This window comes from Epinephelus fuscoguttatus, linkage group LG13 (genome assembly GCF_011397635.1).
Source record: "Epinephelus fuscoguttatus linkage group LG13, E.fuscoguttatus.final_Chr_v1".
In the NCBI taxonomy this organism is placed as follows: domain Eukaryota; kingdom Metazoa; phylum Chordata; class Actinopteri; order Perciformes; family Serranidae; genus Epinephelus; species Epinephelus fuscoguttatus.
In genome coordinates, this window is record NC_064764.1 from 42,783,504 (window position 1) to 42,809,799 (window position 26,296).

General features: G+C 45.2%; 1 protein-coding gene across 1 annotated transcript in view; it reads left to right on the forward strand.

Annotated features, from left to right (window-relative positions):
- Positions 1-26,296, forward strand: part of pdia5 (protein disulfide isomerase family A, member 5) — a 95,565-nt gene that overhangs the window by 56,941 nt on the left and 12,328 nt on the right. The window contains exons 10-15 of the mRNA XM_049594064.1: positions 509-580; positions 3,432-3,568; positions 15,163-15,233; positions 16,004-16,167; positions 18,298-18,428; positions 22,472-22,542. Of these exons, the coding sequence (XP_049450021.1) occupies positions 509-580; positions 3,432-3,568; positions 15,163-15,233; positions 16,004-16,167; positions 18,298-18,428; positions 22,472-22,542 (646 nt within the window). The remainder of the gene's footprint in view (positions 1-508; positions 581-3,431; positions 3,569-15,162; positions 15,234-16,003; positions 16,168-18,297; positions 18,429-22,471; positions 22,543-26,296) is intronic.

Genomic DNA, 26,296 nt, shown 5'->3' on the forward strand with positions numbered 1-26,296 from the left:
TGATGAAGACGCTGGTCAGAGTTGGTGAGACTTGATGCGATGGAGGCGGCTGCCTGGTGATGCTCAGTGCTGGAGGAGCCGTGAGGAGGTGGAGAGGAGTCACACCTCACAGCTTTATGAATTAGATGAGTTTGGTCCTTTGCATCAAGAATGAAAAACTGTCACCTGACTCTGGGTCAGATTGTTCATGTTTTTATCAGATGAAACCCAGTCTAATGCTGGCATTAAGGCTTCATGTTTTCAGTGGACATCTCGCTCTCGTGAACACGATATCTCAAGAACACTTCAAGGGGATGTCTTCAGATGTGACACAGATGTTCACTTGGACCGAAATAAACATGTGTTGTCAGTTAAAGTATAAGTGAAGTAAGGTTTCACTGAATATGTTGTTTGTGTCAGAGGACAGATTTTATATTAACTGTGGTTTGTAAACTCTTTGAACAGGACGGAGACGTGATGGTGACCATCACTAACAGAAGGTTTGTTCCTCTGCCTCGTTGTCTTTCAGGAAGGGGAAGTTCCTGCACCACTATGAGAACTACGGAGCCACAGCCAAGGACATCGCAGACTGGATGAAGAAGTGAGTATGGTCTTCATCACTTCACCCACTGAAGACACACTCAGACCCGTTACTTCCAGATGTTTGTGTCCACAGCTGTTTCACTGCAGCTGATAAAAACAATGAAGCTCCTGCACTACATTCAGCCTTCAGTCCCCACAAACAAACTGCTTCACCTTCTCCTTGTACCATGGTCTTCATCACACCTGCTCTTCTCACCCTGCCTCACCTCGTCACGTTGTCGTCAATCTACACCTGCTCTGTTCTTGTCTCATTTTTCTTTCTCACCTGGCCTCACGCTCTCTGCTTGTAACCCCGTGTCTCCACCGCGCTCTCCCTCCACGGCTCGGCTCCTCCTGTTTGTCATGTGTGTCGAGGCCAGGCTGTGACGTCCTGACCGTCCACAGGCTGCAGCCACAGGGCACAGAGCAGCTTCACGGCTGTCGCAGGAAACGGAGCGAGACAGGCAGAGGATGTATTCAGGCTACCTTCTCTTCAGCCCAGAGCCATAACAGCTCAGAGCTTTAATGCTCTGATTATTCAGAGAGCTGCAGTATCGTTTAGTTTCCAGGCTCCCAATCAGGCCATCAAGTGGACAGAACGGTTTCCATTAGTGGGCCTGATATATTGATTACACTCAGCTTGTTCCACACAGGATGTATAAAATGACTCTATTGTAAACATCAAGTCTAAATTGTCACGTCATTTTTCTTTTGAAGCCACCAGCTGAGACTCGCTTTGAGGTTTAGCTTCTCTCGCTCTCTCACTTCCCCGCTCATTCAGACTGCTCTCCCCTGGGCGATAGCGTGTGAGCAGGCGAGGTGTGTGTTTTCATACCTGCAGGGCTCCAGACTGCGAACATTTAGTTCCATGTTACGACCATGTAGCACCACTGTGACATGCTGATAATGTTGTTATATGAATTGGAGAGCTGTTAACCTGTTTCCTGCTCACAGTGAATAAATCCTCATGTTTAAAAGCGTTGCTGTGAAGGTTTAACCTCCTGCTAACAGCTAACTGTTGACCTGAAGCTTCGAGCTAGCAGCAAAAACTTCAGCACTTCCTGTCTGAGACAAAGTGCTTCAAAATAAAAGCACCAGTGGTTCCACTTTGATTTATTTCTTTGTAACACAACTTCATTTAACTTTTTACTAACAGCACTGGAGCTGGGTTCAAACAATCGATTCATCGGATGCACATGTAAACAGTCCCCATTCTAGAATAAACGCTACCGTATGGAAACCATGCGGCCGGTTGGAGCTCAAATTGAGTGGGAAACAAAGTCCAGTGTTCACTTAGCTGGGCGTAACTTAGCTGGGCGATGTCCGTGGATAGCTGCCTCCGTGAGAAGAGAACAGAAGGAAGGGAGGGGGGTATCACTGTCCGAGGGCTGCCGTAGAATGGCAACCAGGATGTCAGCCGACCAACACTCGCTACTCGCTCCCTGGTTGCGGCGATTTGCGATGCTGGCCAGCTAGGAATGAACTAGCAGCCAGTACAGTCCAGTCCTCTCTGGTCTAGCTAACATTTAGCCGTGTTATTTACTGATCCATTAGAAAGAAAGCTAGCTGGACATGGGTTTTGAAGCCTCTTTGGTCACGGAGCTCCCTCCATCTCTTGAACGCCTGACTGAGGTTTACTCTTGTTTTTCCTCTTCTTTTATCACTCTCCTTTTTGCTCTTCTTTGCCTCCTCACACAGAGGAGCTCCTTTTCTTTTGCTAGGCCGTTTTTCACTTGTCTCCAAACTTTGTCCGTCTGCCATTGTGCTCGTGACTCAACTATCTCATGCCCAACTCCTCATAAGGACCAGCTCCAGTCCCTGATTGGCTGACCGACCAGTTTCACAATACATGACGCGTTTCCTGCCGTAAAGAAGATTTTTTTCGCGAAATTTTGCCCCCGGTGGCAGAAGCTTATTGCACAGATTGCAGAGCCACTAAGTAACCTATGTAGACGCTGATAGTCTGATTTTACTGTGGACACATCATGAGATATTTAGGAAGAGATGCTATCTGTTGTCTCTTTAAATGGAGGTATTACCCTGAGTATAATTGCTCCTCATATTTTAGTAATATGGTTAAACTTACACATAAATAAGCTCCATGTGGTGAAAAGGTGAAGCCTCCTCACATCTGCAGTTTGTCCTGTCAGAGTCTTTTTTCTGTTGATGAGGAAAAGCTGAAAACAGTTTTGCAGTGACGGTGTCAGAAGGTTTTTCAGGATAATTTGCTGCGTTCATTTTCTGAGACTTTGTGTCCATTGTCTCAGATATTTTATCTCTCAGTGGGTTATCTCTCCTACGGTGCCTCCCAAGTTCTGATGAAGTCTCAGCTGTCTCAGTTTTTATCCTTCCCCTTTCAGTTTCACTCGTTCACCCTTTTCTACGTACTGAATCATTCGCTGTCTGCGCTGTCAGGAAGTCCTACACTAAAGCATAAAGTTGTTCACTTCAGTTACACAGTTCTAGTGTTTTTGAAAAGATACGCAGCCTCATGTGGCCTCAGCCCGTTGGCTCAGGACGGAGTGTTCGATGATGAGGAGAGATTGTGGAAGAGGAATATGTGTGTGTGTGTGTGTGTGTGTGTGTGTGTGTGTGTGTGTGTGTGTGTGTTTCTTTTTAAATGACTTGATTTCACTTGTTTATATCTGTGTCCACTCGTTCTTGGCATTGCAACACTGTGCTCTGTCATTAGGGCAGGGCTGCATCAGTCCAGATGTGTGTGTGTGTGTGTGTGACATATTGGCTGGAGAGCATGCTACAGCTGTGTCTGATTTTCCCTTCATACAAATTACACGCCAGCTGGAACGTGTCTGCTTTGTTAAAACGTCCCTCACCTTCGCTGCCCTTGCTGTCTCTCCTTCCTGTTTCAGCCCTCAGCCCCCCCAGCCGAAGACCCCCGAGGTGCCGTGGTCGGAATCGGACTCCTCGGTCTTCCACCTGACCGATGAGTCTTTTGACAGCTTCCTGGAGGAACATCCTGCCGCCCTGGTCATGTTCTACGCCCCCTGTGAGTAAGACAGCACGCTAAAAAAGAGCAGTGCTGCAACCGCTGATTAGTTTTATAGTAAATCAATGATTTAATGTATACTGTGTCATAAATTAGTAAAATAATTATCATCACAATTACCCAGAGAGGATATCTTTAAAGTGGAAACAGACAACTTTAAACCCTTCCCGAGTGTTTTCAAGTGATATTATTTTGGTTCCGCTGTCGCAAAGACGACCAGATCACTTTCCTGTTTCCTCAGAGCCGAACAGATACCACAGTTTCTCTGCTTCTGCCACCACTTTCCATTTCCACCACAGGGTATAGTAACTGTAAAGATCAGACCGGAGGAACTTTTTCATTGGTCTATGAATCCCTTGTTTATTGCGTCTGCATCACAAGAACTACAAACCATCAGAGATCTTAGAGCGCTGTTTTTAAAAGTCCTATTTAGGGTTAGCTTCTCTCCCAGCTCAAGAGGAACCTTGGTCCAAAAATGCCTGTTAGTCCTTGGGAACTGGTGACAACCACTGGTTCCAACCAAGGTGTGCAGAAGAGCATCTCTGAAGCAACAACACCTTGTCCAACCTTGAAGCAGATGGGCTACAGCAGCAGAAGACCACACCAGGTGCCACTCCTGTCAGCTAACAACAGGAAACTGAGGCTACAATTCACACGGGTTTTCTCACCAAAACTGGACAATAGAAGATTGGAAAAACCACATTCAGATGGAAGCATGGATCCATCCTGCCTTGTATCAACGCTTCAGGCTGCTGCTGCTGCTGCTGCTGGTGGTGTAATGGTGTGGGGGAGATTTTCTTAGTACCAACTGAGCATGGTTTAAACACCACAGCCTACCTGAGTATTGTTGCTGAGCGTGTCCATCCCTTTATGACCACAGTGTACCCATCTTCTGATGGCTACTTCCAGCAGGATGTTTCAGCACCTTGTTGAATCTGGTCAGTGAGTGTATGTTGGAATAAACTGCAGTGCATGTGTTCATCATGATGAAGAAAGATGTCACCCAGAACAGCAGCAGTGTGGTGTGTGAGATCTTTGGCACAGATGAAAGGTATTAGAGAGATTATAGTTTTGGTCTTCTCATGGACACGTATTGACAGTTAAACCAAAGAGTAGAAGCAGCTTTGTCCTTTAACAACCTTCTTTCCTCCATCAGCATATGGAGAATCTTCAGCAGAGAGAAAGTAGTTTCAATTGTAAAACATGTGCAGCAGCGTGTCAGAGGAGCCTCACATTCCTTCCTGCTGTGTAAAACATTGTCGTGCACATCCTCTCGGGCAGAACTCTTATTTAGTCACACAAATAACATCACTGTGTCACTGTCATGCTCGGCATTAACAGGCAGAGACTTGAAATGAAAAACAAACTCAGCTGGCTGTAGCAACGTTAGCTTTGTGTCCCACACGATCACACACAAGGCTCATCCTCGCAGCAGAACACTTCAGCGTTGCCATATGGTTCACATAAGCCCGCTTGTCATTTTTATTCACGCACCATCCTGCTGTTGTTACGCACAACTTTGTAAACATGCCAGACTTTGTGAGTGGGTTAGGTTGTTCTTTTCCACTTCCAGATTGCTTTGCTTTGGTCCAGCCGTCCTGCGTGTGAGGGAGCTGTCCAGAGGAGATTTAGCGTGTTGATAAATGCGACCCTTTGCTGTAAAACATGCAAATATATTCACCCTATTTAGAAACACATTCAGAGCAACAGCTGCACCACACCATCTAAACGTGTTGCAGCCTATTTTAGGACCTTTATTTTTCTCCTCTACAACTGACTCTTCCTCTGACTCCATCACCTCCACCTTCAGCTCACCTCCTCATCCTCTCTACCTGCCCAGCCCCCCCCTCCTCTCGGTGCTCGTCTCTGTCTGTATAAAGACATGAATAAATAAGAGCTTTCACCATAATGATGAGTCGTTGTTTTCAAAGTTTCATCACACATTGTGCAGCAGAGTTTTCGTAGCTTCCAGGTTGCCAGGAGCTCTGCTCTCCACCCAGAGGGCAAACGCACTCTCCAGCTGTTGAAGTGATAAAAGACACGCTTAACTCTGCAGAGGGACCTGCTGCATCCACCGCCTCATTATTCAACGCCTCAAACTCCAAAATATTTCCCCCTAATATCTAAACTCAGTTCTGCCAGTTGGCAAAAAAAGAAAATGTCCTGACGCTGGAATTCAGTGAATATGATCGGCCAGAGAGACAGAGCCAAGTGACATAATTTCATTTATCAGGTCAGTCTGTGAGGAATGTGAAAACAACTATGATGCAAGACGCTCAGAGTCGGAGACACTGAGGAGCTGCTCAGACCAGCTGTTTGTTCCTCACTGCATTTGTTACGTACATGTGAATCTGAACTTTGAGTTGTTTAAATTCACATTTGAAGAAGCTGGGCTGCCTGTGTTGAAGTCACAGGGATGAAGCTTGATTAAACTGATACAGATCTGCTCACCTTCAGTAAAATATTTTCCAAAATGTCTCATCTCAGGTGTGATGGTCACCAGTGTCATCCCTACTTTAAGTCATGAAGTTGATCAGGTGTGTTTATTCTTTAGCTGAGTGCACAGTAGCTGAGCTCTGATGGCTGCAGAACATGAAATGCATTAAAAGGTACGTTTGGTGTTTTTCAACCTGGACCCTGTTTTTCATGTTTTTGTGTCGAAGTGACTGATGGAGTCAACAGTTGTTGAAGTTGGTCCAGCATTTAGTGACACAGGCTGCTGTCAGCAAACAGTTTGTGAATGTAAAGCCGAAAACACGCTGGTGCCGGTGCGTCATGTGGCAGTGCGGCACGTGTCAAGTGCACACACTGGACACGTCGCTCTGCAGCTCGTCAACAGATGAGTTATTACTACTGTTATTATTACTAATGACAGACCTGTTCTTCCTCCACCTCTGCACCAGCTGCAAATCATGTGTGAACAGCCACTAATTAAAGTTGATTTCTCACCAGAGGAGTTGATCTCCAGAGCTGTCACTCAACAGGAAGTATCTTTTTGGCCATTGTCTTTAACATGACTGGACCTCAACAACAAGTCTCTCCTCATCCAGAGGAGGAAAAATACATTGAGTTCAGAGGGTGGCTCAGTTGGAGGCTGGAAATTGGACAGTGGAGTGAGGTGCCGTGGGGCGGCACATCCAGGAGTGCAGACAAGTTTCTAGCTGCCGCTGGTGTGGGGTTGAACATTGGAAATAATGCGGGCGTATTTTTGGATGCACTACATTCACCGCTGGTGTGTGTTATGTAAAAGAGTGATCTTTGTAAGGATCATTTTTATAACATTGTCAGACACTTGGAATAGTAATCTGAGCCTGTCAGTGGCAACAACAAACATTTAAGTGGAGGCACATTAACACTGGAGCTCCAGTCACAGTGAAGTGGAGCTCCAGTCCCAGCTGGACGAGGACATCTAACTGGCCTACTGTCCTTGTCCCAGTATACAAGCACGGGAGGGGAATCCATTTATTGAGCCAAGTATGTGCGACTCCTCTACGATAGGTGGAGATATGCCCCCTTTCAGCTTGTTAGTATTGGACCTTTTTCCTGTTGACCTATTACGTCACAGACCAAACAATGGACAAACAAGTTAGCTACGGTTAGCTAGCAGCTAACTGCTACCATGGTGGACAACTTTACAGCTCTGTACATTTGGTCCGTCCAAAAAGTCACGGCTCTGGATGTAGATTTCTCCATGTTGTTACCGGCTTCTTCTTCTCTTACACATTTAAAAAACAAAGGCCGTTTGGGTCTGGGACGCAGTAGCAGTGATTCACCTGGAGTCTCTTTAGCTTGGCTAGCGATGGATTCCAAATCCAACAAAGGGAAAGTCTCGGAGGAAAATAGAGGATTAATAATATGTGGACAGATTAATTTGCTTTCACCTCCAATGCTGTTAAGTTAAAGTGCTAAATAATTATAAACAGGCGCTGCAGAGCAGCCACCTCGTAGTAAATCATATTAATGAATACTCATTTAGACCTGTTCATAATGTTGATGGCTTCATTTAGATTTCAAATATGTTTTGTGGCTCCAGGCAGATTTTTTTTTCTTTTTTGGACAGTAAGGTTTCTTTCAATAATAAAGGTTGCTGACCTCTGCTTGAGACCTACAACGATGACAAATGAAAATCTGGATGTTAGAAAATAACTGTTACTCATTTCCACATAGTTTTATGTCGGCGCTACAGGAGAGAGTCCAGAGAGCCGCAGGTTGCCCACCTCTGGTCTAAAGGGTCACAACCTCTGGAAACAAACTCTTAATCTCCACAGAAATCTGTCAGAGTGCACTCAGGCTTTACTAGGTTTAAGGTTTATATTAAATTATATAAAGTTCTCACTTTGCTACTTTTATATTATCATTCATGTAGTGTGCATCGAGCAAACTGGCAGAGATCATGTGAGGCTGCTGTCAGCCCTAGAGTGGTCTCCTCTGGTCTGAATCAGGGACTCATGTTGTCCCAAAGTTGTATAATTGCCTAGAGTTGGTTGGTGTTCTCACGGCAGCATTTACAAGAGGACCAGATCAAATGCCTTGTGTGAGCTCTTGATTGGTCAGAATTTCCATGTGGGAAAAATCCAGGAAGTAAAGCAAACGTTGAAGAAGAGTACACTTGCAAGATAAATGTGACACTTTCTAATGTCACAATGGAGGGACAACTACGCAGGTTGATTTTAGCGCTGCTCATCGTGGACTATATTGCTGTCATTGTTCATTTTAGTCAAAGCATACAGTTTGAAAACGAGGCAAACGCGGCTCCAACTAGAAAACAATGTTTTGATGCATTGGATGTGCTGAATGTGCATATTAAGAACAACCGGTTGTTTTGGTTTTCACACCTGCACAAACTAACCACGCTGAGGCTGATTGAATGAACCCAAAGAGGGCAGGTGTGAAAGCGTCCATGGTGTCGTAAATTGTCTTTGTTATTTAGGACACAAAAAGTGACTCAGTAACTAAGGATCCATTTTTTTATTGTCCTTATTCGCAACGTGCAGAGAAATGTTTGAGTGCAGCGTTCAGGAAGCAGGCTGGTCCTCAGCTCCCTGTGTGGTGTCATTGCTCCACAGACGCCTGGTCTGCACTTGACTCACCCCGAGGACAGCAGCCAGTCACCCACACACTCGAATCAAGGGCAGTGAGCTAAAACAAACTGCATCAGCACACACACACACACACACACACACACACACACACATAAATATCTGTGCAGCAGTGACACATATCCAACACATATTTCACACCATGATACAAACACTTATTGCACACAATTACACCGCCTATCTTTCCCTGTCTCTCTCTCTCTCTCTCTCTCTCTCACACACTCACACACACACACACACACACACACACACACACACACTGTGATGCCCAGCCTTGCTGCTTCAATGCAGTTTCTTAATGGCCCTGCTGTCAGAGTGAGATTAATGGCCTCCCAACCACCACCATCAGCTTGCATTTCTGTCCACCTCTCAGCGCGGCCTTTCTCACCGTCCTCTGAACAGCACTCAGCGGGGGTTGTTTGCGTGCAGCTCCTTACGGCGGCAAAAACCTCCAACTGAACGCTCTGTTTCCCAGAGCAGGCCTGATTATGTTCTGGACCCCTCTCTGCTGATGTTTGAAGAAAGTGCAGCAGAAACACTGAACACAGAACATTGTTCCAGCAAATTCTGCTGTTTGTGACGACGTTTGATCCCTGAATGTGCATCAGGAAGTTATTAGTGCTGAATTTAACGTCCCTCCTGACTGGCCACTTAGCAAGTAGCCACAGGCTCAGCTTACTGCTGCAGACGATGACCTCACAACACCCCAACATCTACCATCAGCTGTTAAGCTCACCTGGCCTCCTCCTTTTCAGCGCCTATCAGTTTTTATTACAGCTGCTGTGGTGCACAGCCGCTTTGTTTGTTCGCTTGACTCTGAGCTCTTCTTCCCCTCCATCTGAATCAGCAATATTTCAGCCTGTTTCTGTAAGCACACACACACACACACACACACACACTGACCATAGCCCTCATGCATCACTTGCTCTGTATGCGGAGCTGATGCAGAGCACAGGACGGACATTTGCTTTTCTCTCTTACTCATCAGTTTGAAGGGTCAGACAAAGTCCTTCTAGTCACTCTGTTTCTCGGTGAGCGTCGACACAATCTGATGATCACACACTACAGTGACTCAGTTGAAAGAGACATAGCTTTTTTCTCCACCAGGCATATCACACTTGATTTATAGCCTGTGCCAGCTCTGCATTGTATATTGAAGAAAGGAATTCCTGATCTGTTTTGACAAGGGCAATTTACCAGGTCTGGAAATGTACCAAGAAACGCACCAAGTTTGTCTCATGCGTCCGTGCACGGCGGCGCTGCGAGCACAAGGAACACGGCGCTCATCCCTGATCAAACAGCATATTCATTACATCTTAAGACCAAACATCTTGTATATTGTGTGTGAGACAAATATTGTGTTAAGTCCTTTTGGATCCAAAAATAAAAATGTTTGCTGGTTTGCTCGCTGCTCATGCAATATTCAACACACCGCACCAAACAGGAAGTTTATTCATGATGCTCGCAGCTCCAACAGATTTGTAGAAAAGAACAGTTGCAAACACGTGTGCACGCAGACACATCACACACCACCTCCAGATAACACACTGATACACAGCACACACACCACCAGCACTGTCCTGCTGCGAAATGAACAGACACAGGGGTGCAGCTTTTAGCTCATGGTGAAGTAACGTGATGCAATAAAGTTTGTTCTCTTTGAATTTTTGTACTTAAGAAAGCTGCAGCCCTCAGAGAGCTGGGAGATGAGTCCTGTTATCATGCAGTGACTCTCAGTGGAATCAGGTCAGGACTTTTTTGGGGGGAAGTTTTTGTTTTATACACTGACGCTGTGCATGATAATGGAACACAGATTGTTTAATTAAAAATAGTTTAATTAATGTGTTAGATCTCCTCGTGTCACAGCCTCAGAGCCACCGGCTATAGTCTGACACCAATAAAGTACATGTGGGCGAGGGTCAGTATTTTAGGCTGATCTGGTGTAGCCAGCTGATATCTGATCCAAGACTGTGCTGGACATTTCAGCTAATCTCTATAATCAGATATCAGCCTCTGAGTGCTGTTAAATATTTACAACAACAAAAAGCGAACTTGTCCTCAGACTGAAGCTCAGGGTTCGACCTCACAAAACACATTCAAACTTTTATAATGAAGGTAACACAGCTGATCAACTCTTAATCAGCCAATCAGTATCACTGATGATCGGACGACATGAGCATTCATCACTGTGTTTTACTCTGCAGTAGCTATTTATGATTATTTGGAAGTTTAAGTTTGCAGAGCTGTTGGTGAAAGCAAATGAAGCTGTCCACACATGATTAAATTGTCTCTTCTGCTCTGAGACTTTAAAGGGATAGTGCAGCCAACATGAAAATTCAGCCATTATCTACTCACCCATATGCCGAGGGAGGCTCAGGTGAAGTTTTAGAGTCCTCACATCACTTGCAGAGATCCAAGGGGAGAGGAGGTAGCAACACAACTCCACCTAATGGAGGCTGACGGCGCCCCAGATTCAAACGTCCAAAAACACATCATTGAAACCACAAAATATCTCCATACTGCTCGTCCGTAGTGATCCAAGTGTCCTGAAGCCCCGACATAAAAAGTTGTTTGGAAAAACCTCATTTGAACTCTGCTTTTAGCCTCATTGTAGCCTGTAGCTCTGACTGCCTCTCTGGGCACTGGCCAGTGAAAGCACATGAACACACATGAACGCGGTGCCCATGTCTCATGGTCTTGCACACACATGAGCGCGGTGTCTTTATGTAGATAATGGCTGAATTTACATTTTTGGGTGCACTATCCCTTTAACTCCTTTGGATTTAGGATCACTGTTAGCCTAGCTGGGCAGATTTAAGACGAGCCAGTGCTCTTCAGGTTAGAGCGGTGACTCTAAGCAGGTTGCCGACCCTTGCTGTAGCCAGTGGAATCAGAGATTGCATTTCAGTTACACCTCTCAACAAGGACTGTTTACCTGCCGATCAAACGTGATTGGTCGATACTTCTCAGACGACAAACAGAATCCAGAACATTTCCAACACCAAAATCTCGACCTGTCACCTTCAGATTCTACGTACACGCGCAGAGTCTGTTCATACAGATTACTCATGTCATGATATTTACTGATACAGAAAAAATATTTCTATCAAATAATTTTGCCTTAAATGTTGATCACGATATTTTAGGGTATTTTTTCAATCATGATATTAAAGGGGAGGTTCTTACAACATGTTTTGCTGCTGCCTCCGTCCACAGCAGGACACTGTGTAGCTTCCATGTCGTTGCTCCTGCCTGCGTCTCCAAACTGGGTGCTGTCCACCACTAACTGTGGGTAACACACTCACCAAAGACAAGTACCTAAAAGCCCACTTCAGAATATGTGAACTCTTTCTTCAATGACAACATGTTTCAATACGGAAAAATATTCTAACATTAATTGCACTAACATAGAGGTGCGTCTGTGGAGGCATAGTAGTCTGCTGGAGATTGTGTGGCTGCTCTGTTGTCCAGTATTCCTGTTCCTGTTGTCCTGGAAGCAAACAAAAGGTAAACTTCTCGTCACCGTCGTTAAGTTAGTAGTAGTTACAAATGATTCAAATGATTCAGTTCAGCAAAGTTGTTTTAATGCAGTTTGTCTCTTTTGTCCTTTCGACTCCACGTCAGCTGTTGCACTTTGAGTCCTCGCTCTCTTTGTTCTGTCTTCGTAGCCCCTTTCTTTGTTAGTCTCATTATACTACTTCCATATTTCACCCACATCCCCCGGCTCTGCCCTCACCTCCACCCGTTTGTTTCCCCTCTGTCTTTCCCTCCCTCTCTGTCCTCTTGTTGCTCTCTTTCTTTCACTACCGTGCTCATCATCCCTCGCTCACACCCAGCTCTTCGTCTCCCCAACATGCCTACTCAGACACAAACACACGCCCGTGCCCGAGAGTGAAGCATGTAGGAAGTAATCAGACATGACTGAGCTCTCCTGGTAAACATGAGAGACTCTTGTCATCTCATTTACAGTTTCACCCTCAGCGTGCCAGCAGGAAACCCCCCGACACACCAGGGTGAGACAGCACAACACCAGAGACTTATAGCTGTTAGCACACTGATTCAACCAGACAGCTCAAGGACGTAATGTTGTGCAAAGATTGCACCATTAAAGCCCTCAGCGCTGGCTTTATGGAAGTCATCTCCTCAGCAGGATACACTTATTTTTTGTTCATGTGCTCTGCAGCATTGAGAGGTGATTCCTTTATTCTGTCTCATTTAGCTTGACTGATGTGTCTGTTGTAGAGAGCAGATAAACAGCTGATATTATCACAGACATGTATGTCCTGTGCTCTGCAGTACATACGTGTTTTGTAGTGTGTGCTTTCAGTCGTTCCTGAGCCTCTTTTTTATTAATTCAAGTTATAAATGTTTATCCATAACAACATTTTTATTTCTAGTCCCATGTACGCTGAATTAAGTTTCTGTTTAATATGCACAGTGATATTTAATGATGTTTCCAGTCCCCTCTCCGTCAGCTCTGCTAAAGTAGAGCTAACTTTATGCTGTTACATCGATTTTGCAACTCTTGATGGTGCTTTTTTTGAGACTGGCATCAGAGGTTGGTGTCAAACGGCAACTAGTCACTCATCAGTGTGAGGATTCAAACTCAGAGTGTCCTCCTGACAACTTCCACTAACTAACCAGGCCGAGGTTTCTACATATAAACATCAGTAAACATCGAGGAGAAGATGAAGAAGATGGGCACCAGTCGAACTAGAATCCTGCTGGCCACTGTACACATGTTGGACAGCAAACAAGACGAGCTTTGTGCCCGCAGCAGTTTCCAGCTGAATATCAGGAGCTGTTATAAAACATGTCAAAGTCCTGGACAGCACCATCGAACCAGGTGACTCTTTTTCTATGAGCAGATCTGACAGCGCACAGTGGACGCCAGCGAGAGAAGGAAATGAAGCGTGTGCTTTACAGTGAATAAGGACCAGTGTGACGGTGGGAATGTGAGGTGCTGTCCTGTTCCTGCTCACCCTGCACACTCTGGATCACTGCTGTACGCTGTTCAGAGGCAGCTGCACAGTGGAGTCCTCACCCAATAAGCTTTAAGTAGCTTCTGTGGGGTGCCCCTTTTCACATGTCGTTGTACTTTGGTATACCCTGGTGCTTGTGCGTGTGCAGCTGCACTTTTTGTTGACGTGTGAATAAACTTGAAACTTGAGTCACTGCCCGTGTTCAGGAGGAGCCACCATGCGGCCATCTTGTTGAGGTCAAGACCCGTAAAACAAAAAAGAGCTGGACGTTGAAATAACTGAGGACATGAGGCTGCATGTCTGGACACACAGTTGACCTCCACCAACTCTCAGACCTGGGAAAACCTGATTCGCTTTTTCATCACACTCCACAGAAGTCTGAACAAATGCACCAGCTCTGCTGCTGGAGGGAGTGTGGGGAAATCATGGTCGATCATGTCCATATTTTATGGTCTTATCCTCCTATTCAGACTCTATTCAGACTCTCTAGAAGGAAGTAGCAACAATCATTTCAACAACTTTCTGTTTTAGCACAATGTTCACATCCCTCTTTCGAAGACATCGACGGCCTGGCTCTCTTTATCTTCCCTGATGGACTGAGTAAAGGTGAAACCTGTCGACCAAACATCTTGCTGGAGGCAAAGTAAACAGGCTGTCACAAAATACTGGCTCCAGGAAAACTGTCCCACTGTCTTTTTGTTAATGCGGTGGAGAAAACAGAGTGTGTATTCAGCCAGTGAGACAGACGTGATTATTGTATGTTCCATATATGTCCTACTTTTAATTAGGAAGATTTGCCTTGACTTTTTAAATACCCCATGACCTCATGTTTGTCCTCCCCCCTGTGTACCTCCTTACTCCTTTTGTTTGTGTGCTCTTTGAATGTAAAACATTTTCATAAATTAATAAAGACAGACGTGTAAACAAACTACATAGCATGCCTCCAGTAACGTGAGAGATGGAGCCAATCAGAGTCTGGACATCGTTCCAGGACGCCACCCCAATGACATCAGTGAATTCACTGAGTCTGTGGGGGATTCAATTTGTACAACAACAGAAGCAACTTTACCCAAAACTACAGTTTCAGTTACATCATTCCACAACCAGAAACCACAGATCACCATAAACATGCTCACTGCAGCCAGTCTGCAGACGTGACACACGATTATACAGCAGCAGCCATCGATGGGAGACGAGGCAGAAATGGACTAAAGTACAGTGAAGTGAAGAATGAGCTGGTAGGGTCACATGACACTGGAGTTTAACCTGTGTGATTTCATGTGACAGATAAATGATGATTGACTGATTTATGTTGTTTTATGGCAGCGAACTCATCTGTAAGACTCTTTGTCCCAACATTTAATAACCAGTTTGGGGAGATAATGAGCAGAACTGTTTGTTGAGGGCTGAGTCTTTAATAAGAGCTGACTGTCAGATATCAGTTATCAGTTTCAGTCTCCAGTATCAGCAGTCCGTCATCGTGGGGCTCTAACGTGTGCTTTGAATCCCTCAGGGTGTGGACACTGCAAGAAGATGAAGCCAGAGTATGATGAAGCTGCCGAGATACTCAACAAGGGCGCAGACGTAAGTTTGATGACCTCTGCTTGTGTTTACGTGCAGCGTGCATGTTTACAGGCGTGTTAGCTGTGTTCACTGCTCACGTCTCACACTCTGATGAACATACAGAGCTACACGGGTGCTGCAGCGCCTCATTAACACATCATAATAATCCCCGCTCTTGGCCCGGAGGCTTTTGGCCACCGCAGCCAACCTGCTGGTCGGCCTGTCCCGCAGCCCGTCTCTCGATGTGTTTCTGATTAGTTGGGCGTGTTCCTCGCCTCCCCTCTCCGCTATTCTGTCCTCTGTGGTAATCTAACACTCCCCAGCCAGGGGCAGGGCCTATAAAACTCCAGCCTGGTGACTGTAGCAATTATCTCATCCGTGAGCGTCCCCCCGGCCCGATGCTTGGACCTTCTCCTTGTGGCTCTCTGCCCAGCACCAGAGGTCAATGGGAAAAGCCTGAACATTATCTAATATGGATGGACTGGAGCCTCTTTCACCCTGAGCCCTTTAGACCCAGCGCATCTTTTATTTCTCTGCTCGTGTCACTAACGCAGCATTTTTACAGTTTGTACACCAACAGAGTGTGTGTGTGTGTGTGTGTGTGTGTGTGTGTGTGTGTGTGTGTGTGTGCTCATTTGCAAAGACTGAACTTGGATTGTTTCCAGACTAGTTGGTGTTAATTGGTGTCATGTAACAGGTTAGTCGACGTGACCTTCTCAGGTCTAATTGGACAGATCAGGCTGTAGTTTTTATTTTCACCCCACATGCCTTGTATTGTTGTTCCTCCACAGAGTCCGGGTGTGCTGGCAGCGGTGGACGCCACGGTGCACAAGGCTGTGGGGGATCGCTTCAAGATCTCCGGCTTCCCAACTGTCAAGTATTTTGAGAGAGGTGAAGACAAGTACACGCTGCCGCACCTCCGGAGCAAAGACAAGATCATCGAGTTCCTGCACAAGTGAGTCACACTCCTCGATCGCTCTTTAAACGCTGCCTGTGTAAAGTTAACACGTTTAGACGCAGACTCAAACTCATGTACGTTGCAGTTATGTAGCTCTGAGCTTAAACATTTTAATAGATGACTCTTTGGAAAGGGTCTCTGTCAAACGTAATGGACCTGCGATGACATCAGTGCAGCTGCAGCAGTCACAGACTCCATGAAGGCAAAGTCAGCGACCAGAGGTCAGCAGATATTATTTTATAGAGGGCTGACATAGAGTCTCATTAGTTCTCACACACTTCCATTTTACTTTCTCAGAAACAGGAACATAAACACCGGGACTGTGACGTTATGGTTTCTCTCTTAGAGCGGTGAAAAAGCTGCTGCCCCCAAAAACTATGGCCCTTAAAGTGTTCCCACCTGCACTTGGTGTCCTACACACAGAGAGTTACGCACATGTACATCATTAATGGTCATGTATAATTCTCTGGTTCATCAGTGACGTGTGTGAAGGACGCTGCAGACTGGATTCTCTGCAGAGTGAGGTGATGGCTGGATCATGTGAACCGTCCAGCGCTGACTGAATGTAAATGGGCAGATCTGTGTTGTACGTCTGGGACCAGCTGCACAAAACACCTTAAGTTTTCTCCTTAAGTATGACACTTAAAGCCAGATTTCACCTTAGCTGATGGCCCTACACAGTTGCACAGAATCCCTTATACGGTTTCCTTAGTTAAGGAAAAACTCATTAATTGTTAAGTTAAAGTTAAATTAAATTTAAATTAATTTAAAGATATTTCACAGCCGTAACGGTGTCCATGGAGATTGTTTGTTTGTTTGTTTGCACTCACGCTGTGACGCCTGTTAACATCTCTTAAAGTTGTCTTATAGTTAGTGAAAAAATGTCAGAAGAAACAAAGACAAGAAAACCAGACAGGTCAGAGGAGGAAGAGATGAAACTCCTGGTGGAAAACAATCATAGAAAGAACAAACTACAAAGTAAATCTGATCCCAAATACAGAAAACGACTGTAAGGAAAATTAATTCAGTCAAATCTAAGTTTTGTTTTTTTAACCTTGCTTTGGTTTTTAAGGTCCTTTTTGCAACAGCCAAGGGATTCCTTAAGTGTAAGACCAGGACAAGGAGAAAACCAGGAATACTTAAGTGAACATTTTAAGGAAACCTTAAGAAGACTTGAGGGTGTTTTGTGCAGCTGGCCCTGGGGTATAGGCTGTGATGATCACTGCAGTACCGTGGTCACATGATGCTACTGCTGTCATCACCGCTTTTTTAACTAACATTTTTTAGCCAATATTAATAATGAATTAAAAGATGTCCTGCTTCGGCTCAGACGCAGCTCGTCTCTCTGCAGTCACCACTCTGTAGCCTCGCTCAGTGTCCCGTCTGTGTGTCACTGTATTGAGCAAATTAATGATCGGAGGCTTCAAACTCAACAGAGATCAGACCAGCGTCGTTGTCTTTGGGCCACGCACACAAAGACAGAGAGTCAGCTCTCACCTTGAATCTCTCTCTTATCACAAAGAAACCTTGGTGCTACCCTGGACTCAGATTTAAATCACTCACGTCACCTGCCTACGACCATTTAAAACACACTGCTAGAGTCAGAGCAATGATGTCAGAGTGAGACCTTGAGAGGCTCACACACACCTTTATTCCCTGTAGGTCAGATCACTGCAGTGGACTGTCTGTAGGACTTTAACACAAGCTGTTTGGCAACTTGAGCGTATTCAGGGTGCTGACAAAAACTAGGAGACAGGACCACATTGCTCCAGCTCTAAACTCCTCCTACACTGACCACCTGTCACTCTGTGGCTCAGCACTCAGATACATCTGTGACATGCTTGTGACATGAGAACCTTGTAGGACCCTGAACACTTCTGGGGACATGAGTTGTATCAGCCGTACTTTGGTATTTTTTGACGCGCTGAAGATGTTCTCACAGATTTTATTCCAGAGGTGTTCGTCAGTGTGGATGTTGAGGTGGAGTCTGTGGAGGATGTTAGTTTGAACACTTCTGAGAGCAGCTTGTTTGATTCACACATCTTTTACCACTCACAGTAAATGCAAAGCGTGCTCTTCCTCCTTGTAGTCAACATAATAAATGGCTTGCTGTCTCTGTGTCTGCAGTCCTCAGGCTCCGCCTCCACCAGAGCAGTCCTGGGAGGACAAGCCCTCCAGCGTCAGCCATCTTGGATCGGAGGATTTCCGCGAGGCGCTGAAGAAGAAGAAGCACGCTCTGGTCATGTTCTACGCTCCCTGTAAGAGCTCACAGTCACAGTCGTATCAAACTCTACTTCACACCTGTTCAGTTTGACCTGAGTACTTCTCTGTGATCGACTCTTCACACAGATGGTTAAATCTGATGTGCTGGGATGTTTGGATGAGAATGTGAAGTATGTGTGTGAAGTTGTTGCAGCCGTCACAGCCCTGCTCTGCGGGACCTGGTGTGATCATATCCTGGATCTGAATCAGTGTGCTTATGTAACTCTGAGCTGCCTGTCAAACTCCTCGTCGCGCAGCATATAAACCCCACCTAAGCCACAGAGAGACGGAGGAATGATTCACATGACTGAGAATAGATTTGTGCAGGGAAAAACAAAAGAGAGGACGAATCACTGTTCCACCTCAGAGTTCAGTTCCTGGGAAACATGAAGTTTTATAACGCCGTCCTCTCAGACTGTTTCTGTCGCTGAATTCATCCCTTCTCTTTCTGGCCACATCTGGTTAACTGAAGGTCACGTTTAGAATATCTTGATCGAACCCTCCAGAACACACCTGGTCTCTTCTTTGGCTCCAGCTTCCTCAGCTGTCTTTATTTTAAACGATAGCGAGAGGTGAGAGTATAAAAACGTTCGGCCCTGGTGTTATGACACTCCTCTCTGAGTTCTCAAACAAAACATGACGCAGGAGGAATACAGAACTGCTAACTCGCTTCATTATTAGCACACACGTAGACACACACATGCACCTCTGCCCTTTGTGTCTGATGAGGGCTTCAAAGCCAGACGGGGCACAGCGGTCAGGCTGCCGTCTCCGTCGGGCCCTTTGGTGCTTCCTTCTACAAAGAGACGCTCCAGATGCACATCAGGCAGCAGCAACCTGCCGCCCCGCCCACCCCATCTGCATCCTGCTCCTCACTGGTGTCTTATCAGTGAGGGAGCTGGTGTCTGATAGAGCATCTGATGTGATGCAGCTGCTCACTGACACATGAGGCTGGAGACGCTTCACACACAGCAACTTGTTTTAAACTAAACTTTAGGGTTTCACTTTTAGGCTCTGCTCGTGTCTCTGTCGCCGGCTCGTTCCTGACCTCAGGGAGGACGAAGCTGATGGGCTACAAAGTGATCTTGTAATTTTATGGCTGGTGTGTGAGAGCCTCTCACTGCAGCCTGACACCAGTAACAGGTCACTGATCTACAGTCGCCATGACCTGATGTCAGCCATGTTGTTACTGTGTGCTGTCGTCCCATAATGTTCAGTGCTGGGAAAAATAGTCTCCCCTCGGGGATAATAAAGTCAAAGTCTCAGCCTCTTAAGCAGCCTGGATGATCGAAGGTGCGTGACATGTGAAGTGTGAAATATTCCTGCACTCTGCGCGCAGCAGGACGCCACTCTGAGGCGAGCGTGAGCAGCCAGTGACCCGCCTGTTCAGTCTGTTCTCCTCATGTGAAGGAAAAACCGTGGCATTTGGCACACTGCTGTGTTTTTTGATATATCAGTTTCAGAATTGCGACAGAACCTTTAAAGGTTTAAAGGCCATTTAATGTTGCAGCTAAAAGGGTGCTTCACAGGAAATGGATTTCTGAGCTGTGCTGAATGTCGGCTCAGAGCGGCAGCTCTGAAAAGGAAGGCAAATGGACGGTTGCAGAGCTGATGTATAATTGAGCTGAAAGTAGTAGTAGTAGTAGTGTGTGTGTGTGTGTGTGTGTGTGTGTGTGTGTGTGGCAACCCTCAGTCAGTGCTCTTATAACCTTTGAGATCAACAAGGGGTGACTGTGGATTTATTTTGTTCTGCACATTTTGATAACATTAAGATGACCATCTATAAATAACCGGTATGTTTTGTGGGTGACCTCCTGCGTTGTAGAGTACAAACCGTTTCCTGGTTTGTGAGGAAGAACTTAAATCAAGTTTATTAATATGGCACATTTAAAAACAACCGCAGTGACCAAAGGGCTGTACAAGATAAAAGAATTAAACATAAATTTCTAGCAATATAAAATGTACACAGATACAAAATAGAATCAAAGCAGTAAGAACAATTATGCACATTAAAATGATTATAAAATACTAAAATATTAAAACCACTGCAAACAACTAAAGGCCAGTGAAAATATGGACATTTAAAGATTTGTTTGAAAAGTGTCAGTAGAGAGGATTTACTGAGAGAAGACGGTTATCTCAGAGCTTTAGAGCAGCTACAGCAAAGACACCATCTCCCCCCTCACCCACCGGCCTCCATCACGGGACAGTTACAAGACATTGTTGGGAGGATCTGAGAGCAACGATATTGTAAAGTTGAGCGCTGGTGCTTTCAGAACATGTTTCAAGGCCAGAGCAGCTGAACAGTCTGATACGGTCAGGAAAATGCATCACTTTACTGTGACGCACCCTTTAAAACCAGGAAAAGATAAGACATGATATTATGATATCCAGAACCTAAGATGACTTCTCGTCTCATATCATGATATCGATATAAGATCAATATATCAATATATCACTCAGCTGTACAAAGTGTGGCCTCACATCACATCACTGCAGCCCTGGTTATTATATTGGAAGTGTTTCCATTCACAGGCCCTGCAACAGTGATGAATGTCAACACATCATCCTTGTCCTAGAAACCGTTTCATTGCTATTCTGTTGCTACGGCAACAGCTTTGGTCCCTGTTTACTTCCTGTCAGCTGCTGCATTAACAAACATCCCAACAGGAAATACATGCGGACCGAAGTAGAACCTCAATGTTGTCGAGTTTGAAAGGATTTACAAACAACTCAGTTGCTATTGCAGCCGACCAGGAAGCTGCAGGCAGGTCTTTGAGTTCTAGTGTTCTCCTGCGCTTGCCGTAGTGTTTCTGACGCGCACGCCAATCAGCTTGTTGTGCTAATCTCAGCATTAGTTGCTCACCATAGATAGAACAACATATATGTGTCTGTGTTGCTTCTGGCGTATGATTTTTCTGGCAGAACTCAACAGAACGTGCACTTTGGTTCAGCGTTACGTACGTCACTGTGATAAATGAAAATGTTGAGTCGCACTTGACAGATTTTTGGTTAAACTCTGGATTCCTGATCCACAGATTAATGAACCGTCCATACAAACAGTCAGCACTGAACCTTCTGTACACTTTGTCCACATGTTTGCTAAATAAATCCTGACCTATCATCAGCATTAGAAAATTTATGAGGAAACTGCCACAGACTGCTCCGGAGAGAAAAAGATGCTACCTCACAAAAATGTAAGAAATGGAAATCTTCTTTTTTTTTTTTTTACCAGTTTGGACTTATTGATGTTTCCAGCACCAAGACTGAGCTGGGTGGAGCGCTGGTTGTTCTGCGTCAAGAAATAATCCCAAAAGATACAGTTCATCTGTGGCTCCTTGTCATGGACTGATTGAGTTGACCCTTACTCTGTACATGAAGACTTTATTTAGTCACCAGCTGCCAGGCTGTTTTTCACCTGCTTTCCCTCCAGCAGCAGAAACAACTGTTGCACAGTAATGAACAGAGGAGGAACTGAGCCTTTAACATGGGCAGCAACAGAACACAGCACCTGCAGAGAGTCAAACACATCCTTCCCCTTCTTAGTGAGCTGTAGCCAGCATCAGAAATGTTCTCCCTCTCAGATGTGGAGTTAAAATATAAGCTGGTCAGCTCCTGTCTGTAGTTGCATCATGTCTCTCCTGTGTGTAGATGTGATGTGTTGCTGTGCTTCCTGCTGGTGTATTTGTGTAGGTATTGACTTGCTGTATCCTGATGGCTGCTGGAGCACAGAGAGCCAGAGAGCTTGTGTTTATGACAGCAATAAAAAGATTTACAGTGTCCCATAAACACACAAGTGAAGCATCTCTAATGTGGCATAAAGCTCTGACTAACAGGAGCGTGAACGGGCCTGATGCTTTATGACACGTGAGTGAATGATGTATGGAGGTGATTCCCTGTGTATCAGTGAATGAGTGTGTGTTCATGTGACATTAGTGCCTGTGTACAGGGCTGTTTGGGACCTGAGCTACATGTTGGGCTGTGAAAGTGTCGTGATGAGCTGTAATAACGTCCCATCTGTGTGTGCTCGTCTTCACAGGGTGTCCTCACTGTAAGAACGCTGTTCCTCACTTCACCACGGCAGCAGAGCTCTTCAAAGAGGACCGCAAGGTTAGTGTTGCTTTTTACACACATGCAAACACACATGTAGACCAAGCAGCAGCAGTGTGGCCTCAAGCTGACACCTACAATCACAAAACTAGTCCCCCGTTATGACCCTTAGTTAGAGGAGAGGATAGACGCTGGTTCATCTCTGTGTGTCCAGTAAAATGTTTGAGCATCGCTGTTTTACTCAGGTGTCGTCTTTTTTTAGCCAGCAGGTCTGTAACAGCCTACGCACACACACGCACACACAACACACAGACACACACACACACACGCCTGTCCAAAAGTTCACAACACAAAAAGAAACCAAAACAAAAGACACAAATTCATCCAACCTTGGAGCTGAGCACGCAGAAACAAAACGTCTGAAAAGATGCAGCATGGAAGCAAAAAAATACAAGATTTTGAATAAATCCTCATAAAGACTGTGAGAGCTGATCAGTGCAGCTACACTGTGAGACATGGATCTAACAGATATCCAGTGTGATGTCTGCAGACTGTACGATGACAGTGTCACTGAATCACAGGCTACGATGTCACAGCTTCATGTATTGAGTGATGCTGCAGGGTTATTACTTCAACTGTGAGGAACAAAGAAGGGCACATTAAATTCTACAATAATTATTATCATAAATAAAATTAATAAAATGTCTGAAGAAGAGTTGATAAAATGTCAGAAAAATATTATAAAATGTAGGAAGAAATGTTGATAAAATGTCCAAAAACATTATTGAAAAGTCAGGGAAAAGTCAGTAAAATGTCTTTAAAAAACTGATGAAATGTCAAAAAAATATTTAAAAAAAAATGGCAGAAAAATATTTTAAATTATCCGATAAAATGTTTTAAAAAATGTCTGAAGAAAAGGTAATAATATGTCAGGAAAAAATCTAAATAAAATGTCAGAAAAAATCGTCTCTATATCCTCTGTGTGTGTGTGCTAGCTGCTAGGTCAGCAGAGAACAGACGCTCAGCGCCTCGTCATGTTACGACTGCTGGCCTCAGGAAAAATCGTCTTTCTTTTGGAGGCTTAGGGCAGAGCGGTCGCTGTCACTGCAGCTGCACTTCTCACTGTCTTCCACATGTTGCTGATCGTGCTGGTAGGCGTTCTTCTTCTTCTCTTGGCATTAACGGCAAACCAGACCACTTTTAGGCGTGTATGTTGCTCCATCAAGTCTGATAGAATCGCATCCTTGATACCTGTGGTAGTGGAGAAAAATGAGCCGCCATCGACTTGGTCCCAAAATATCTGGTGACGTCTGTACTGGACTTATAGAGGAGATTTGTATCAGTCTGACTCTGGGTAAGAAAAATGTCAGAGCATCTCTTCAAACCTCACAGAGCTTAATAACCTGATGATGATATCATCATCATTACCTGCAGTTTGGACTTTTGGGTCTGTATGTGTCACAGTGAACTTGGATTGACAAGCTCAAATGTTACGACACTTTATTATCACCTCTGGTCTCTTATGTGCTCAGCACACATGACCGCTGACAGCTCAGCAGGTGATTAAAGAGCACGGAGGCCTGCAGCGTCACCGCAGCCACATGATGCACTCTGCAAATGTCAGATAAAACCTTTAAACAGTGAAACTCAAAACCTGCAGCTCCTTCTTCTTCCTTGTTTTTAATATCTTTCCTCCGTCGTCAGTGAGGAATTCGACCACTTAGCTAAAGCCCACACAGTCTCATCAAAACTCCGGCGCACTCGGGGCTCCGGGGTTATTGGAGGTTCATGCAGTCACAACAGAACACACTGGTCCTCCATCATCTACTCCCTTTCACTCCTTTTCCCTGCGGGCTCGTGTCCTGACACCCTCCCACTCCTGCTCTTCCCTGTTAATACCCTCTGACTGCAGGCCTCAGTGTTTCCAAACCTCCTTAATTGTGTGTGTGACTCACTCACAGACACAAACTGAAAAAACTGGGCGCACGTCTGGCAACACTCTGCTGCTGTGATTTATCATCTCACAGCAACTTTCACTGTAAAAGAAAACATCATATTGTTGCCTTTTGATTTTACAGTTTCATGGAGATGCTTGATGTTAACCACACATTGTTCCAAAAGCTCTGAGTGAACGCAGCGCTCTCACTGGTTTGGAATTTCTTAAAATCATTGTCAGATGGTGTAAAACAGTGACGTGTCCTCAGCAACTTAGTCATCCATTTTTCTGAGGCAATCCTTTGTAACATTTCTCGATAACGTTAAACCTCAACACATGATCCGGGAAAAAATGTTTTTGTACAACTGAGTGAGTGTTGCCCCACAGTTGCAACTTCAGGAACTCTACCACTCTGAGAGTGTTGCCCCACAGCTGCAACTTCAGGAACTCTACCACTCTGAGAGTGTTGCCCCACAGCTGCAACTTCAGGAACTGTACCACTCTGTGAGTGTTGCCCCACAGCTGCAACTTCAAGTCTTCAAGTCTTCGGTGACAGCCATGGTCCGTCCCACTCTTGTGAACATGATACCACCAGAACACCTCAAGGGAATTTCTTCAAATTTGGCACAAATGTCCACTTTGACTCAACGATGAACTGATTAGATTTTGATGGTCAAGGGTTAGGGATACCTAACGCTAACCAAAGGGTCAAGGGTTAGGGATACCTAACGCTAACCAAAGGGTCAAGGGCAGCTCAACTCCTCACCACTGATATGAGCAGAACTCTGTAGATGTTGCTGTGTCTCGTGTGTGATGAAGAATGGATGAGATGATGAGATGTTGAGCAATATCCCGAGCTAAAGACCCTCAGTCCTGTCATTATAAAGACGTGCGCAAAAAAGACACTTCCTGTTGAGTCACAGCTCTGGAGATTGGATCTTCAGGTGAGAAATCAACTTTAAAGCTATAGTTGGTAATGTTGGAGAGCTAGCTAGGTTTGAAAGCAGCACCTCCTCTAAGCTCCACCCCCTCTTCCCCCTCCCGTCAGTGCTCCGTCCAAAGCCATGGCTCCACAAACTTGAACGCGCATCATGCAGTACACCAACAGAGAAGCTAATGTTAGCATTGGGCTAATACGAGCTACAAAAGTAGCTAAGTTGGCTAACGTTACATATTCCATGGAAATAACAAATCCCCCCGAAGCAAACAAATTACCTGTCCAACAGAAAGACAGCAACCTCTGCATCACTTTCCAGGCCCTTCAGCTCCCTCAGTTGTCTCCACCGTTCAAAAGCTGCAATGTTGGTTGACTCTGGTTTGTCCTCACGCTTTATCCAATGCCTTTTTCGTCGCAGCCTTTTCTGCCTCCGACTTTCTTTTCTCAGCCTGTTTAGTGGGGCGAGCCGTTACAAGTAACGCTGGAAGTGATACTTCTGGCTGCATTTTCTCTGCCATTGTGCAGCAAACTCCTGCTAACTCTGTATTTCTGCTGAGGAGTGTGCTGAATATTTCTGGCAACGGTGACACGTGATGAGTGCACGCAGGGAGGAGGGAGGGACGGAGGGACGGAGGGGGGCTCGGGCAGGACGAGACATGAAGGCATCTGATTGGTTCTTTCCATTTGCACCGAATGGCAGGGATTGGTCAGAGTTTTTACAGGCCTGCAGCTGCCACAGAGGTCGGATTTTTTTCGTTCCTTTTTCTGAACACATTATGTATTGACTCCTCTCAGGATGAAGGACCATTTCACCCAGTATAACAAGAAGTGTTTCTGAACAGGATTACCAACCATGGCTTGACTTAGTGGCTGTTCACACATGATGTGAAGCTGATGCAGAGGAGGAGGAAGAACAGCTCTGTCAGTAATAGTAGTAATAA